The 13,608-nt window shown below is 35.5% G+C and overlaps 1 protein-coding gene across 1 annotated transcript in view; it reads right to left on the reverse strand.

Annotated features, from left to right (window-relative positions):
• Positions 1–13,608, reverse strand: part of LOC762514 — a 135,071-nt gene that overhangs the window by 83,123 nt on the left and 38,340 nt on the right. The window contains exons 20-42 of the mRNA XM_030991701.1: positions 12,758–12,880; positions 11,812–11,931; positions 11,034–11,153; positions 9,672–9,788; positions 8,921–9,043; positions 8,568–8,678; positions 8,226–8,351; positions 7,653–7,769; positions 7,066–7,191; positions 6,587–6,703; positions 5,871–5,990; positions 5,422–5,538; positions 5,035–5,154; positions 4,641–4,760; positions 4,248–4,367; positions 3,168–3,287; positions 2,766–2,885; positions 2,046–2,165; positions 1,651–1,767; positions 1,255–1,374; positions 858–977; positions 463–579; positions 70–189 (exon numbers count right to left, since the gene is read on the reverse strand). Of these exons, the coding sequence (XP_030847561.1) occupies positions 70–189; positions 463–579; positions 858–977; positions 1,255–1,374; positions 1,651–1,767; positions 2,046–2,165; positions 2,766–2,885; positions 3,168–3,287; positions 4,248–4,367; positions 4,641–4,760; positions 5,035–5,154; positions 5,422–5,538; positions 5,871–5,990; positions 6,587–6,703; positions 7,066–7,191; positions 7,653–7,769; positions 8,226–8,351; positions 8,568–8,678; positions 8,921–9,043; positions 9,672–9,788; positions 11,034–11,153; positions 11,812–11,931; positions 12,758–12,880 (2,751 nt within the window). The remainder of the gene's footprint in view (positions 1–69; positions 190–462; positions 580–857; positions 978–1,254; positions 1,375–1,650; positions 1,768–2,045; positions 2,166–2,765; positions 2,886–3,167; positions 3,288–4,247; positions 4,368–4,640; positions 4,761–5,034; positions 5,155–5,421; positions 5,539–5,870; positions 5,991–6,586; positions 6,704–7,065; positions 7,192–7,652; positions 7,770–8,225; positions 8,352–8,567; positions 8,679–8,920; positions 9,044–9,671; positions 9,789–11,033; positions 11,154–11,811; positions 11,932–12,757; positions 12,881–13,608) is intronic.

Consider the following 13,608-nt stretch of genomic DNA (forward strand, 5'->3'; position numbering starts at 1 on the left):
AGAATTCCCATATCAGCAAAGATTGGTAATCAACAAGTATCATATTCCTAGGAAAGTGAATCGACTTACTTTCTGTTTCACAGTTGATTCCAGTATAACCTGAAAGACACTGGCAGATGTAGCCGTTTCCAGCTCCAGCTTCAATACATGCAGCTCCATTCAGACATGGGTTTGAAGAACATTCAAGTACTGTCAGAAGAAAATGAGCATTCAAGATTTGTTAAGGTTGTGCCAATCACTGTATTGATGTTAATATTAAGACTATTGTGAAACCGTCTCTTCAAAGTACCACTGTTTCTGAATATGGTAATAAGTACTACATCGGGATATCTAAGCATCCTTACTGGATTTATTCGATCGAAATTCTTTAAGTTATACCCGCAAAAATACCTTTTACACATTTTATTATTAGCAAAGATTTTTAAAAAAAAATGAAATTCCCGGGAAATGTTGTCAACTTACTTTCTGTTTCGCAGTTGATTCCAGTGTAACCTAAAGGACAAAGGCAGAAGTACCCGTTTCCAGCTCCAGCTTCAAAACATGTTCCTTCGTTCAAACATGGGATTGTAGAACAAGCATCTGTATCAGAGAAACATGATAATTCGGAAATAACGGTTATGTATAAGTGGCTATCATTGATGTCTAGTATGTTATCAAAGTTTACTATTATACTCGACGTAACAAATATTTAAAAAACACTGTTTTCAAAGGTAGTAACAAAGACCAACAGAAATGTTACAATCTATTACTAGATGATATACATAAACTGAAATAGCCTCTGGCATATCATAAGACATCTAAATACTACTGTGAATTATGGATTATCAAATTTTATGTGTAATGTCTTTAAAACATACTTTCTGTTCCACAGTTGGTTCCAGCATAACCTGAAAGACACTGGCAGATGTACCCTTTTCCAGCTTCAGCTTCAATACATGCAGCTCCATTCAGACATGGGTTTGAAGAACATTCAAGTACTGTCAGAAGAAAATGAGCGTTCAAGATTTAATTAGGTTGTGCCAATCACTGTGTTGATGTTGATTTTAAAACTATTATAAGACCGTCTCTTCACAGTAACACTGTTTCTATATAAGGTTATGAATACTACATCGATATGTCTTAGCATGCCTGTGGGATATACTCGATCAAAATCTTTAACTTAAAGCCGCAACAAATATCTTTAACAGAATTCCCATATTAGCAAAGATTGATAATCAACAAGTATCATATTCCTAGGAAAGTGAATCGACTTACTTTCTGTTCCACAGTTGATTCCATTATAACCTGAAACACACTGGCAGATGTACCCGTTTCCAGCTTCAGCTTCAACACATGCAGCTCCATTCAGGCATGGGTTTGAAGAACATTCAAGTACTGTCAGAAGAAAATGAGCATTCAAGATTTGTTAAGGTTGTGCCAATCACTGGATTGATGTTTATATTAAAACTATTTTGAGACCGTCTCTTCAAAGTAACACTGTTTCTGAAAATGGTAATAAGTACTAAATGCGGGTTATCTTAGCATGCCTATGGGATTTACTAGATCAAAATCTTTAACTGATAATAGCCGCAAAAATATCCTTTACACAGTTCATTTAACAATATTAAAAAATAACAAATATCAAATTCCTAGGAAAGTTAGTCAACTTACTTTCTGTTTCGCAGTTGGTTCCAGTATAACCTGAAGGACACAGGCAGAAGTAACCGTTTCCAGCTCCAGCTTCAAAACATGTTCCTTCGTTCATACATGGGATTGTAGAACAAGCATCTGTATCAGAGAAACATGATAATTCGGAAATAACGGTTATGTATAAGTGGCTATCATTGATGTCAAGTATGTTATCAAAGTTTACTATAATACTCGACGTAACAAATATTAAAAAAACACTGTTTTCAAACGTACTTACAAAAACTAACAGAAATGTTACAATCTATTACTAGATGATATACATAAACTGAAATAGCCTCTGACATATCATAAATCCTCTCAATACTACTGTGAATAATGGATTATAAAATTTTACGTGTAATGTCTTTAAAACGTACTTTCTGTTCCACAGTTGGTTCCAGTATAACCTGAAAGACACTGGCAGATGTACCCGTTTCCAGCTTCAGCTTCAATACATGCAGCTCCATTCAGACATGGGTTTGAAGAACATTCAAGTACTGTCAGAAGAAAATGAGCATTCAAGATTTGATTAGGTTGTGCCAATCACTCTATTGATGTTGATTTTAGAACTATCAAAAGACAGTCTCTTTACAGTAATATTATGTTTTTCTGTTTTTTTTTTAAATATAGCGCTCAATACATCGATTCAACGATGTTTATAAGCGCTTTACAGATATATTATTACCCCGGTCATGGGATTCAGGCTTATCCACACACAATGTGTGCACATGTTCCACTCCCAGGGGAGCATTCCAGCCAGTCGCCATTTAACATGCGCACCCATTTAACACCTGGGTGGAGAATAGCAAGCGCAGGTAAATATCTTGCCAAAGGATATTAGTGCCGTGTCGGGATTCGAACCATCGACCTTCGCATCTCCAGTCAAGCGCCTTAAACCACTTGACCACGACACTCACAGTAACACTGTTTTTATATAAGGTTATGAGTACTACATCGATATGTCTTAGCATGCCTGTGGGATATACTCGATCAAAATCTTTAACTTAAAGCCGCAAAATATCTAAAACAGAATTCCCGTATCATCGAAAAATAATGATTAGCAAATATCAAATTCCTAGGAAAATTAATCGACTTACTTTCTGTTCCACAATTGGTTCCAGCATAACCTGAAACACACTGGCAGATGTAGCCATTTCCAGCTCCAGCTTCAATACATGCAGCTCCGTTCAGACATGGGTTTGAAGAACATTCAAGTACTGTCAGAATAAAATGAGCATTCAAGATTTGATTAGGTTGTGCCAATTACTCTATTGATGTTGATATTAAAACTATTGTGAGACCGTCTCTACTCTCTTCAAAGTAACACTGTTTCTGAATATCGTAAAAGGTACTACATCGGGATATCTAAGCATCCTAACTGGATTTATTCGATCGAAATCTTTAACTTTTAACCGCTGAAAATCTTTAGCAAACTTCTCATATCAGCAAGGAATAATTATTAACAAATATCAAATTCCTAGAAAAGTTAGTCAACTTACTTTCTGTTCCACAGTCGGTTCCAGTATAACCTGAAAGACACTGGCAGATGTACCCGTTTCCAGCTCCAGCTTCAAAACATGCAGCTCCATTCAAACATGGGTTTGAAGAACATTCAAGTACTGTCAGGAGAAAATGAGCATTCAAGATTTAATAATAATAATAATAACAATAAAAGTGGGATCTTGTATACCGCTCATGTCGGTCATACGTGACACTCCTGGCGCTCCCAATTATTACCCTGGCTTTAGCACGGCTGCCATATGGCGCTCTAGCATTTTAAGGAATTAATTACTGCCAGGTACCCATTAACATAACCTGGGTTGAGTGTTGCAAATGTAGATAAATGTCTTGCCAAAGGACATTAGTGCCGCGGTGGGATTCGAACCGGGGACCTTGTGATCGACAGTCCAGTGAGATATCCACTCGACCACGACACCTCGTTGATAAGATTGTGCTAATCTCTTTATTGATGTTGATGTTAGAACTACTATGAGACCGTCTCTTCAAAGTAACACTGTTTCTGTATATGGTAACGAGTGCTACATCGGGTTATTTAAGCATGCTTATAGGATTTACTCGATTAAAATGTTTAACTTATACCCGCTGAAAATCTTTCACGAAATTCTCATATCAGCAACGAATGATGATTAGCAAATATCAAATTCCTGGGAAGGTTTTTCAACTTACTTTCTGTTGCACAGTTGATTCCATTATAACCTGAAACACACTGGCAGATGTACCCGTTTCCAGCTTCAGCTTCAACACATGCAGCTCCATTCAGGCATGGGTTTGAAGAACATTCAAGTACTGTCAGAAGAAAAATGCATTAAAGATTTGATTAGGTTGTGTAAATCACTGTTTTGATGTTGATAGTAAACTACTATAAGACCGTCTCTTCAAAGTTACACTGTTTCTATATAAAGTTACAAGTACTCCATCGATATGTTAGCATGCCTTTGGGATTTACTCGATCAAAATCTTTAACTTATAGCCGCTAAGATATCTTTAAGACTTTTGTGTTTTAGCATATTAACAATAACAAATTTCAAATTCCTTTCAAACTAAGTTTGCCAACTTACTTTCTGTTTCACAGTTGGTTCCAGTATAACCTGAAGGACACTGACAGATGTAGCCATTTCCAGCTTCAGCTTCAATACATGCAGCTCCGTTCAGGCATGGGTTCGAAGAACATTCAAGTACTGTAAGAAAGAAATTTGCATACAACATTTGAACAGGTCGTGCCGATCACTATATCGATGTTGATATTCAAACTGATATAAGACCTTCTCTTCAGAGTAACACTGTTTCTGAATATGATAATCAGTAATACATCGGCATATCTTAGTTTGCTTGTGGGATTTACTCAATCGAAATCCTTTGACTCATAGCCACTGATAAATCGTTAAGACATTTCGGTATTAGCATATTAGAAATAACAAACATCAAATTCCTAGGAAAGTTTGTCAACTTACTTTCTGTTTCGCAGTTGGTTCCAGTATAACCTGAAAGACACTGGCAGATGTAGCCATTTCCAGCTTCAGCTTCAATACATGTAGCTCCATTCAGACATGGGTTTGAAGAACATTCAAGTACTGTCAGAAGAAAATGAGCATTCAAGATTTGATTAGGTTGTGTCAATCACTCTATAGATGTTGGTATTCAAACTGATATAAGACCTTCTCCTCCAACTAACACTGTTTTTTTAATATGATAATCAGTAATACATCGGCATATCTTAGTTTGCTTGTGGGATTTACACAATCGAAATCCTTTGACTCATAGCCACTGATAAATCGTTAAGACATTTCGGTATTGGCATATTAGAAATAACAAACATCAAATTCCTAGGAAAGTTTGTCAACTTACTTTCTGTTTCGCAGTTGGTTCCAGTATAACCTGAAAGACACTGGCAGATGTAGCCATTTCCAGCTCCAGCTTCAATACATGCAGCTCCATTCAGACATGGGTTTGAAGAACACTCAAGTACTGTCAGAAGAAAATGAGCATTCAAGATTTGTTAAGGTTGTGCCAATCACTGGATTGATGTTTATATTAAAACTATTTTGAGACCGTCTCTACTCTCTTCAAAGTAACACTGTTTCTGAATATGATAATCAGTAATACATATCTTACTTTGCTTATGAGATTTACTCAATCGAAATCCTTTGACTAATAGCCACCGATAAATGTTTAATACATTACAGTATTAGCATATTAGAAATAACCAATTCCTAGGAAATATTATCGACTTACTTTCTGTTTCGCAGTTGGTTCCAGTATAACCTGAAGGACACAGGCAAAAGTACCCGATTCCAGCTCCAGCTTCAAAACATGTAGCTCCATTCAGACATGGGATTGTAAAACAAGCATCTGTTTAAGAAAAACATGATAATTCGGAAATAAACGTCATGTATAAGTGCAATTATGTTGGCAGAGTTGTGCGCAATGAAAATGAATTATTATTATTATTATTATTACCATTGATGTGTAGTATGTAAGCAAAGTTTACTATGATACTCGACGTAACAAATATTTAAGAAACACTGTTTTCAAACGTAGTGACAAAGACCAACAGGAATTTCACAATCTATTACTAAATGATATACATGAACTGAAATAGCCTCTGCCATATCATAACAAATCTTAATACTACTGAGATTTATGGATTATCAAATTTTACGTGTAAAGTCTTTAAAACATACTTTCAATTTCGCAGTTGGTTCCAGTATAACCTGTAGGACACTGGCAGATGTACCCGTTTCCAGCTCCATCTTCAATACATGCAGCTCCATTCAAACATGGGTTTGAAGAACATTCAAGTACTGTCAGGAGAAAATGAGCATTCAAGATTTAATAATAATAATAATAATATTAACAATAAAAGTGGGTTCTTGTATACCGCTCATGTCTGTCACCCTCTGTTCCACAGTTCGTTCCAGTGTAACCCGGCGTACACTGGCAGAAATAAGCACCTCCAGAGCCAAGCTCATAACATGTAGCTTTATTTAAACACGGGTTTGAAGAACAGGAAGTAGATACTTGGAATGTGCGTATAAATTAAGAGTTACAAAAGAATATGTCACAATATTCTTTAAAGTAAAGTAAGTTTATAACTTTTTGAAGAGAGATTAAACAACAATGATTCTCCTCTGATAATTACACACGATTGATTTATAGAAGCTATAGAAACTGGGATGCCACAAAGAAGCATTTATTGGACGTGAAAAAAAACAATCAATGCAAGTATGAGAAGTAATTGATCACAATCACAACAAGACAATAAATGTTCATGAAATCATTGTGTAGGGTTGCATAATCGTGTCAATGTATGTCCATTTGATAAAGAAGCATTTGAATACTTTTTCAGTTTCAAATAGTTTTAAATAGTTATCAAACATCATGAGGAGTTGATACATACCCTGTGTTTCGCAATTGGTTCCTGTGTAACCAGATGGACACTGACAGACATAGCCATTTCCAATGTTTAGCTCAAAGCAAGTCGCCCCATTCAGACAAGGATTTGACGAACATGGTACTGTACAAAATAGAATGACAGAAAGCAAATTTGGTTAATGACAGACACCATGAAAAGTATAGATATAAGGCCTATACTTGTTTTGTAAGAGAACAAGATATATATATTTTTTTTGGACTCGTCTGGTCTTTTTGAAGTGTTTTATCCTTGTGTAAGCGGCCCTTACTATTCATCATCACCGAAATTCAATTGATCGTTTTTGCATATTTTCACCACTAAACATAATTCAAAATATATTTCCCGTTAAATACGGTGATGAAAAGTTATTTGAAGTATCAACAAATTTGAAAAGCAAAAAAAAAAAACGTTCGGGAAAGATTTTTTAAAAATCCGATTGAATCGGAAAGGGATGGTCGACTTACTCTGAGTTTCACAATTAGATCCAGTAAAACCAGATGGACATTGGCAGATGTAGGCGTTTCCATTGTTAAGCTCAAAGCAGGTAGCACCATTCAAACAAGGATTTGATAAACAGGCTGGTTCAGTGACTGTAGAAAGTAGATATGAAAATATCATAAAATAAAAAAAATGATTATGAACGAATGGAGGGGTCAGTAACACAAAGGCGTAACTCCATTTTGGCCATTTTGAGAAAAAGTGGTTTACGTGTGTCACTGAGCACTTGGGCCTTAAGGAGTAAAGTCTATGTTTCTCTAGCCATTGACTTCAATGGGGTGTTGGGTGGAGTTGAGTCTTTGTGTTTCCTTGAAAGCCCACATTTTCTGAACATTTTGACACCAAATACTCATTTTGGCAAATCATGGAGTTGCGTCTTTGTGTCACTGAACTCTCAAAATCATATTTGCAATCTAACGAAAAATATACAGGACAATTCGCACAGAACATAGTCTTTGAAATGCAAATCAATCACACGGGAGAAAAAGTAAAATACAAGGACATATTATGAGTTCAATTAGAGGGTAGTTAATACTATAATATATTTACTTACCCATAGTTTCACAGTTAGTTCCAGTAAAATCTGTTGTACAGAGGCAGAAATACCCTTGTCCATCTCCAGCTTCAAAACATACAGCTTCATTCAAACATGGGTTTGAAGGACAAAATTCTAGAAAAAATGTTTAAATTAAGATGATTTTTAGAGCAACAATATTTTGTCAAACAGTTTAATACATATAATTATCTTAATATCATACTTTGTCTGTATCCTTTCAGTGAGAATTTTTTTTTTTAGCGGGATTCTCGGTTAATTTTCTTTTTAATTCAGGAATGTGGTTTAGAGTTCGAATCTCAGGCTGTTTGCTCCATAAAAACTTAATTGTTGTCAGCTCGTTTCCAACAAAATCATGGTGTATCGTGTTTATGTTTTGTTTTTACTTATCTTGAAGTAAACAAATTGGAGTGATTTCAACAGGATGTCTGAACAACCTTAGCCGACGAATTGATATTCTAATCTACACCGTTCGATAGCTATGCTGAAGCATACATCACTCAAATAAGCCGCTTACATCATAAAATTCATTATAGTACATAGTTGAATATTGGAGGAAAGGTTTTGGCCTACCTTGTGTTTCACAGTTGGTCCCGATAAAACCGGATGGACATTGGCAGATGTAAGCGTTTCCATTGTTAAGCTCAAAGCATGTAGCACCATTCAAACAAGGATTTGATGAACAGGCTTGGTCAGTGTCTATGCAAAAGAGAAATACAGACTCACTTATAATGGCTTTAACAATGAATATCATATGATATAAATAAACGACAATCATTTGAAGAGAAAAAAAACCGATGAATGATTGCTCATTGTTATCCATCTTTAATCATAAAACAAGAAGAAATGTAATATGAAAATGACACATGAGAGTTTGATGAATAGTGGTCATTACTTTTATTTGTGATAACTCACCCATGTTTTCACAATTAGTTCCTGTAAACCCAGATGTACATTGACAGATATAATCGTTTCCACTTTCAGAACATGTAGCTCCATTCAAACACGGATTTGACGAGCATGGTACTGTAAGAAAGAAAAGAAAATAGTAAAATCACGTAAACTTAAGATTGCAAGATTGCTTTTTTGGATAAATGCACGCTAAATCGAATAGGAAGAGATTTAAACCAGAATGGGCGTGAGAAAGCATTTTCCTCTATTAAACTTCTAAGGGTGTACGTCTTCAGGACCGGATGCAAGACGAACTAAGCGTTTGATAAGAAGCTGGCTAATACCATCATACATTTAGTAACCTTTTGTTAACTTACCAAAATCACTTTCACAGTTGGTTCCAGTATACCCTGAAAGACACTGACAGATGTAGCCATTTCCTGCTCCAGCTTCAAAACATGCAGCTCCATTCAGACATGGGTTTGAAGAACAGGCGGTTACTGCATAAGAAAAATATGATGATGCAGATAAAATGATCGTGTGAAAGTGACTATATTGATGTATCTAGGTAAATAGAAACTATTATAATAATTAAAGCAACAAATCTTTTGAATAAACCCACTGTTTTTTCAAACGTAGCAATAAAGACCAACATGAATTTTACAGTTGATTACCTCCTGAAATTTATAAACTAAAAATAGCCTCTGACAAATAAATTTTGTAAAACATCTGAAATTTAGTTTAAAATGTGGATTATCACCAAAAGAAAGTACATTGGCATATATACCCGTTAGTAGTTTCAGAACACGTAGCTTCATTCACACATGAGTTTGACACCAGGGCAAAACTGATACATTCTAAGATGATCGTAAAAGTAGCAGAATTTTTTGGCTCATGTATTAAGAAACACCGCAAAACATGTCAAGAAAGTAAGGAATATCTTTAATTGTCAGTAATGATAACACGAATTTCGTACTGCGTATGATAGATTTCACGTCCAACTTATCTTAATACCAGACTCAAAAGTATGCATCCATTATTTTGTACATTTGCTTACACTGTTTTTTGCTTTGAGAAAATTAAAAAAAAAAACTTTATTTGAAGAAAACAAATGCTATATTTAAATACCTTGTGTTTCACAGTTTGTTCCAATATAGCCAGCTGGACACTGACATGTAAACTGGTTTCCAGCTTCATCAATACATGTTGCACCATTCAAGCATGGGCTTGAAGAACAAGCAAGTTCTGTGAACGATGATAATGTTGTTGTTATCAATATCAAATCTGACTGATAAATATATATATATAGAGAGAGAGAGAGAGGAGAGTTTACAGAATACATCGATTTACTTTTTAAAAAAACATAAAAAAACAGATTTATGGATGATTTTTTTCCTGGTGACCCAGTGACAAGTTATTATATTAATGTGTTATTAAAGAATGAACTACAAAACAGTCTACATATATGATATATTGCTAAGTCAGGCAAATCTCGGGAGATCTTTCAGGTTGTCAAGAACAACCTTTGTTTTAAAAAAAAGTATGCATAAAGGTTGAATATGTTAGTAAACCGGTCTATTTCCGATGCTTCCCAAGGTGAAATTTAAAAAAAAAAATTTTTTTTTTTTTTTTTTAAACGATGCTTATAAAGCGCTTAACACCGAAAACTTTTTTTAATTTTTGTTTTAATGAAGCTTATTTCTATTCTTAGGTTAGGGAGTAATTAACTTATTTTCCATGAGCGTAGATTACTAACGAAATTTAAGAAGAACAACACCTTATGATTTCATATTTCAAGTCTTCTTCCTTTCGCCGCACCAAGATATGATATGATTCAAGATTCGTTGACACCATTCTTAAAGGGGCATGTTCCCCGTATTCCAGAGGGAGCTCAAAATACGTACGCGCTGGTGGACGGTGCTATAGCTGCCTATTGACACCAACAGAATACGGCTCTTACGCAGATGGCATGTTCCGATAACTACACTGGCGGGAACGTGCCCCTTTAACTAGTTTTGAGTTTGATGAGTACAAAATACAGTTGGGATAACTCTAAAAGAAACTCAAGGTCGTATTAACAGTTTGTTTCTGAGTATTCTTTTTACCACGTTCTCAACAGAATTGTTTAGAAGTACGACCCCATGGCTACCAATGCCACCCTAGTTTAACTGAATCCTTTCATCATAGCTAACATCCTTTTTCGTTTACGTAGTTACATTTTAAGTGGGAGTTGACTCGAGGTTTGTGGATGTAGAGTATTCTCGATGTATAAATTGTATTGTGTTTAAATGTATAAATGAAATGAAATATAAAAACTGAATGGAATCAAGTAGTGCAATTAAAACAGGTATAAGGTTTTGTTTATGGCAACATTGAGCGAATGATGTAGTACATATTGGGAATACAGGAATATAATGATGCGTGTAACAGCATGAAATGTATCAAATCAGTTTTCCAAAGACCGTTACAATGTAAGTAATAAACACGTACCCACTAATTCGCAGTTTACTCCGTTGAAGCCTACGGGACATTCACATGAGTATTCCGTACCAACTTCTGAACATACTCCGTCATTTTGACAAGGCAATGATGCACAAGGAGGGTCCGTTACTTTTATCAAAATGAAATAATAAGGGGTATTGTTAACTTAAACACAATTGTAATCTTTTCATTTTTGTTAATTTAAAAAGAGAAGTTTCTATGATTTGTAGTGAGGTTCAGCAATGTGTAAATTCGTGAAGCCCCCCCCCCCCCCCACAAAAAAAGAATAAAGTGTTTCGTGACCTTATAACCTCTATAGAAGTCAATTTCTCATGTGTCAAGAATATAATGGCATGTGAGTGCATAGTGATAATGATGATTATTGTTGTCTTCCATAGGCACGCCAAGATGACCACTCTTACACGAAATTATTAGTTGAAGAAGACTTTTCAAAGAAGAATACTTTAAATCAAATTTACAACAATCAATTAATGGTATGACAAATGATAATATGTATCTCTCGTTGTCCTTAGAAAGCTGTTAATTTAGGTCTTATCAACTGGACAAACCATGGGTTTAATATCGTTAAGACGATTATATATTTGGTACTACAGTATCAACAAACAGCTCATTTGAAGAAAAAAAATCAGGGTTTGGAATCAGAATTTGTTTTTCATAGAAGTAGAATGCAATTATGCGTAGAAGTATTATGCTTCTTAAGAAGAGGAATAAAATACACTATTTTGAAAGAGACAGGCATAAACAAGCTTTGCTTGTAAGCACTCACCTTGTGTTAGGAGCTCACACGTATCTCCCTCATATCCAGCAGCGCACTGACATGCGTAGCCAGGGTTAGAGTCCATGCAAGTCGCTCCATTTTGGCAGGGGTTGGATGAACATGCCAAGACTACAGTAGACCAAAGCAAGCACATGTACAGCAAACGTGCACAACAAATGAGAACGTGCAGCAAATGAGAAAGCACATGCAAAGAGGAAATCAACGTGAACAGGATTCATTTAGAAATGCCTTAAAACATGCTCAGTGAAAAAGAAGTCAAGCAAAAGCAACCTATAGCCAATTCTTAAAAACTTTTCTTTTGGGAATTTTTTTAGAAAGAATGATTTATATGCTTTGCAAGACCTCCACCATTCACACTCAAAAGCAAGTATTACTTCGATAAATCATTGATAATGCCGTTATGTACACTCATACCCAATTATATCAACATCAGTTCAAATTTTGTCTACCGTTTTCCTTTCCCTTGCTCTTATTTCTTTGCACACAGAAGTGTTTGTAATAGGCATTGTGTGAAACTGGGAAATAATATGATGATACTGATCTATTTGTGTATAACAAAAAGAAACCCTTAACCTAAACAGCCATAAACAAAGAGAACCATTTGAAAAGTTTATAAGAAAGCAGAGTACAATGACTTAAATGTAAAAAGATGCACGTCATTGCAGCACTAAAGAACAAAATCAACACACTGCGCCAAAAAAGTGCCTTAAATTTCCCTTTTATCCCCTCACCAAACAGACAAATTTATACCGTTTAGTATCAAGAAAGGGATTCATTATGAAGGAGATGAACAATTTAAACAATAACCTGTATTTCTGAACCGGGTCTTTGAAGCAAGCACGATGCCACACCTGTCCTTGAAATGGATAGGAGCTTTTGAGCTACATTATAAAGCGTTAGCACATGAGATCGACGTCAACGTTTACACACTCACCAACTGTTTCGCAGTCTGGTCCTGTGTATCCGTCAAGGCAACTGCAGACGTAGGCTGACGGGTCAGCTCCGGCGGTGAAGCAGGTCCCTCCGTTCTGACATGGGAGAGCATCGCAACCTACCACTACAAATAGCAAAGTTCAAAGAACACCAGCTCTAATTTGGAGTTCTGCGAGAAATAGCTATATGGGAAAGGGTTTCTATAAGCATTATAAGAAATACTAGTTTTGGGGGTTTCTTTTTCCACTTTAAAAATCAAATTCAAAGAATATCAGCTCTGCTTTGAAATTCGGCGTGAAATAACTACATGTGAAATGCATGGATCTATAAAGAAAGGGAATACACTTGTTTTATGGGGGGGTGGTGGGTGACATTTCTTTTTAAGCTTTTGACATTTGCTAGAGCAACAATGATCGCATTTTAGCACAGTTTGGGCTTGATGGAATTGAATGATAATAAAATGACAATAAATCGAGTTTCTGGTAAATGCATGCTGGTTACAATTTGCTTTCTTTCTGTTATTCGCTTTTATTGCATGGCAATTTATGAGACAACTACAGTAATGTGCGCGTAATACCTAGATCAGTGTGATTATATTGATGCATTTCTATTTAATGGATTCGCCTATGAGTAAACATGCATGAAATTGAAAATTCCGGTATCCACAAAAATGTGTACTCACGCAACTCGAAATAGCCTTTGTTTGTTATCCTCCGATTATTAAATACAAATGTTTCATGACATTAAGTAAAATTGTCTAACAGCTGTGAATGAAAAAAAGGGATGAATGCAAACAAAACTATGAATCTAAACTAAGTGGCATCACTCGAAAAGGAGTTTAGGGCGCAAGCA

The sequence above is a fragment of the Strongylocentrotus purpuratus genome, unplaced genomic scaffold, assembly GCF_000002235.5.
Source record: "Strongylocentrotus purpuratus isolate Spur 01 unplaced genomic scaffold, Spur_5.0 spur5_scaffold_2, whole genome shotgun sequence".
NCBI lineage: Eukaryota > Metazoa > Echinodermata > Echinoidea > Camarodonta > Strongylocentrotidae > Strongylocentrotus > Strongylocentrotus purpuratus.